This window comes from Acipenser ruthenus, chromosome 28 (assembly GCF_902713425.1).
Source record: "Acipenser ruthenus chromosome 28, fAciRut3.2 maternal haplotype, whole genome shotgun sequence".
Classification (NCBI taxonomy): Eukaryota; Metazoa; Chordata; class Actinopteri; order Acipenseriformes; family Acipenseridae; genus Acipenser; species Acipenser ruthenus.
The window spans coordinates 19,843,317-19,847,569 of NC_081216.1; the positions used below are offsets into that span (position 1 = coordinate 19,843,317).

The 4,253-nt window shown below is 38.7% G+C and overlaps 1 protein-coding gene across 2 annotated transcripts in view; it reads right to left on the reverse strand.

The window, feature by feature from the left end:
• Positions 1 to 2,219: 2,219 nt before the first annotated feature.
• Positions 2,220 to 4,253, reverse strand: part of LOC117435124 (rhombotin-1) — a 27,799-nt gene continuing 25,765 nt past the window's right edge. For both annotated transcript variants that reach the window (XM_034058078.3, XM_059003151.1), the window contains exon 4: positions 2,220 to 2,702. In XM_034058078.3, the coding sequence (XP_033913969.1) occupies positions 2,597 to 2,702 (106 nt within the window). In that variant the 3' untranslated portion in view covers positions 2,220 to 2,596. The remainder of the gene's footprint in view (positions 2,703 to 4,253) is intronic.

The following is a 4,253-nucleotide window of genomic DNA, read 5'->3' on the forward strand; positions in this document are numbered from 1 at the left end:
TCTAAGTAAATGGATCCACTCAACAAAGCTGTTTGGGAAAGTTTATAGGCATTTATATTATATACACACACACACCTTTGTCATTTTCATTACTAGAATCCAGGCACAATCCATGCTACATTCTCTGAAATAAATTCATAATATGTCTGCAATATTTATTATATGCCATAAAGGTGATTGCAGAAATAGTCAGCTTTTGACATGAATGTAGATAAAAATTCAATGTATCAGTCATTTCAACTAATCCAGATTTCTGGTTCTGAATGGAAATTCAACATTAAGAAGAGTACACTGGAGGATGACAAAAAAAAGAATGTACGTGACATATTTCAAGCAGGATTATATTTCTTTTTTCACCCACGCCAGGAGGCAGTTTGGAAAATGGAAGTGGCATTAATATTTCCTTTAATGTTGGGCCGCAGACCTGAACTAGCATATATATATATCTATATATATATAGATATATATATATATATATAGATAGAGAGAGAGAGAGAGCACTCAGTAATATATTATCAGATGTACTGTAAAACAAGTGTGTTGTTTTACTTTAACACGTGCCCAATTAATATTCAGTCTTCCGTGAATCAAAAGGTTGCAAGTAAGAAATTGCATCTTTGAGGAGAAACATATTTTGCTCTGTTCCTGGCCTTTCCTTCGACTCTGAAAATGTACTCATGAAATTGTGTCATATGACAGGCCTTACAAGCGGTAGGATTTTGAACCACATACAATATTTCTTTCCTCAGGCAATATAATGAAGGTTAGAAATTGAAGTTCGAGAGGAAGAAAAATCCCCAGCACACGTCACTTATTTCATTGGCCAGTCAGTACAGACAACACTTGTGATAAAACACAGTATATACCAAGAGTTCACCTGACATCTGACTTAATATGGGTCTGGCCTTGCCTTAGTGTACAAATGTATTTAATTGACATCACGCAGCCAGCGTGGGGTGATAGGCTGGGCAGCAGTTTGACCGTTGACAATTGGCAGCAGAATGATGGTCTCTCTGTAACAATTTGCAATACACAAGTTAAAGGTCAACAATTTCACTTATTTGCTGCAATACCAACTATGCATTAATAGGGCAATCAAGATACCAAGTATGTTTAGTTCTTCTACATCTGGGACATTATTTTGGAAAACCACTTGTTGCATTAGACCCTTGGCATTGCAAATGCCATCATGTGTACCCTGGGTCTGCCTTAGATTACAGTAGTTTAATGAGCAAAAGTTTGACACAAAAGCATTACCATTACTGGCACCTCATTTGGCAGTCACAGCCAAATGAGGTTTAAAAGGACAGGGTGTTGAGAGGGACAATGTCAAACTTACACAGCAGTTGGAATGTTGCCTTGTTGGCTCCACAACATGTGACCTTGTGAATCGCCTTATAATCAGCCTCATTGGCCACAAGTACACAGCGATTAATTCTGACCATGAAAAAGCGTTAGCTATGTTAAGCAAACAAGATAACATTTTTATTAGATTGAGGAATTTATGGCCTTCTAAAATATGCCTGCTGAAGAATTCAAATTATTCAGTGCAAACATTTTCTTCACATAATGAATGCAGTGACCATGGTAAAGATAATTAGCCAGCAAAGAAGCCAAGAGGGCAGCGAGGAATTGTAGAGAGAAAAAACAAACAAAACCACACAACAGCAACCCAAATTAGCAATCTGAGAATTTGACTGCTAAAAATAAATGCACTTTGTAGTACACAAAATACAAACATGTACTGTGTGTGGGCATGTGAGTTTTCATTCCAATTGCTTGTAGAGAATTGTCTTGGCGACGAAGGCACACTGGCTAACCACACTGACATTGTGCTCCAGCTCAGCTACATTATTTAAAATGTTTTTTTTGCATGTCATTATGACAACTGTCAGTGTTGCAGTCACAGTTACGTTTGGAACCCGACTGCTTCAGGAGCATTTTTATAAAAAGCCCAGTTCATTTCAAAACTCCCAACCAGAGACCAAACAGGGAGGAGATGTGGTCTTGGGCAGATGTTGAAACATTGCTCTCAGTGTCCCCCCCCCCCAAACAAGGGCCAACACAAATTGAAAAATAAAAAGTTATTTAAAATCCACCATTTCTTCCTGGGCACTGTACAGTGACCTTACTTGCTGCCAAAGGTAGCACACCTGCAATAATTTTTATTTATCTATTATAAAACATTGCATTAACAAAATAAGTGTCAAAACCCAGGAAACATTTAAGAATCTTTAATTCACACTAGTAATAAAATTGCATTACATTTTCATAAAATAAATGTTCCAGTTTATATACAGAAAAACAGACTGTACAGACCCTCCCAGGAACCCTACCCAAAAAGGGAAACAAAAATGAAATCACAAACATAGAGGCAATGCAGTGCTCAGCTAAGCAGGCACAACTGTACATCTAACTTCTAACTGCTTATTGTTGGGAACAAAAACAAACAGAAAAAAAACGTACATGTACAATACAGTCCTTCTGGACCAATACGGAGTCAAAAGTATTGCAGGCAAGCAGACAGACGCTCCTCACTTGGAGTGCAGCAGAACATCTATCCAGTAATGCTTCAGCACGTGGGAAGGGGCTCTGGCTACTGAACTTGTGTTTCAAAGCTTCCGTTCAGTTGCCCCTCCTCATAGTCCATCTGACAAAGGATCATGTTGTTCTTTAGGAAGAATTTGTCTCCTACACAAAACCTGCAAGGTGGCAGAAAAAAAAAAAATCTCATTACAAATCTGATGAAAAGCACAATACTCTGCAATTAATTCCATATCTCACCCCCCCAAATTACAGTATTGTTAAAACTGTAACTAGGACCAGGGGGGGGGGGGGGGACACAGTAAGATGCGTACTAAAACCATGTCTATTTCAGTAAGGTTTAGATCAGTCAGTAACTGCTTTCCAAAGGCTGCTCAACAATTATGTGCAGATATGCATTATGCCAGTAAAAGATAATGCAGTCATACATCACTGGGGAAGGGTAGCACATTGTGTTCTGTTGCTCAACACACTAGTACTGCTGGTGCTGACCACCTTCCTCCACAAATTACAAGCTTACATCACAGCCCCAGCCAGCTTGAGGACAGAGCTCGCCCTTGCGATGCGTAGAGATTCCAGATTTCAATTACACAGCGCGACAGGGGGTTGCTGGGTACTCTGTGAAGAAGCAGTGTCGCCAGCTCAAAGCAGCATTTAACAGGATTCCATTCCACTCATGTTTGGCACACTGAGGTGGTGTACCCTCAGGTCATTGACTGATATTAAGGCTTCATAGCCCCTGTGATGTAGAGGGTTTCAAGATCTTAAACCACTACTAGCGTCTGGCTTAGTGTATAGAAGGTGTTATATGGCGTGCCATTAGTCAAGCTTCTGTAGCAGATACAGCTACCCAGATTAAAAATGTGATTGTATTATCTGCACATACCAATGGTGTTGAATATTTGAGCTTTATTTTAATTCGATCTCAAGTTCTTAACTTCGTTCCTCATTTCATTGTAAATGTATACTATTTATTAAAAAAAAAAAAAAGTAACAGTGACTTAATTTGCTATTGCAAGACTGTTTTCCAGCTGGGGCCTAGTCATTGGCCTAATAAGCGACTGATTTACAGCATTACTTTAAAAACAGCACTCTGCCTACATGCGCAAACACGATAGCTGTGGATGTTATTTGCACAGCAGGCTGAATAATTCTTTGCTGTGGCACCCTGTGCCACTTTTGTCAGCCACATTAGTTTGATTATTTAAAAAAAAAAAAAAAATACAAAAGCAGACATGTTTCCAAGTTCAGAAACCAGGGACAAGTCACAAGCAAAACCAAGGAAAGAACATTGTCAGGGTTTAAAAAAAAAAAAGTGCGTCTGGAACAGGGTAGTTAAATTCTCTGCAACTGCAAATACAGCTAGTTTAAAAATAAATAAATACATAAATAAAACAAAAAACACACTAAATAATGGTATTTGTTTGTCTGTGATATCTACTGTTGCCACTTGTTCCCGTTTTCCTTGGCTCATGCCGGTTTTGAGGAAAATGTCCCGGTATTTCAATTTGCCTTCCCGGAACACTAAAAGCCCACGTTTATAATCTTATGCTTCCACATCTATGTAGATCACTACAGCCATGCTGCAATGCCAGTACTGCCAATTAAGGAATTTAGATTAATGAAGATACAATATCGCTGCAATAGACAGGCAATATTAAAATCGGTTGTCAGTACTACAGTGGTAGTATTATCAAGGTTACCTAGTG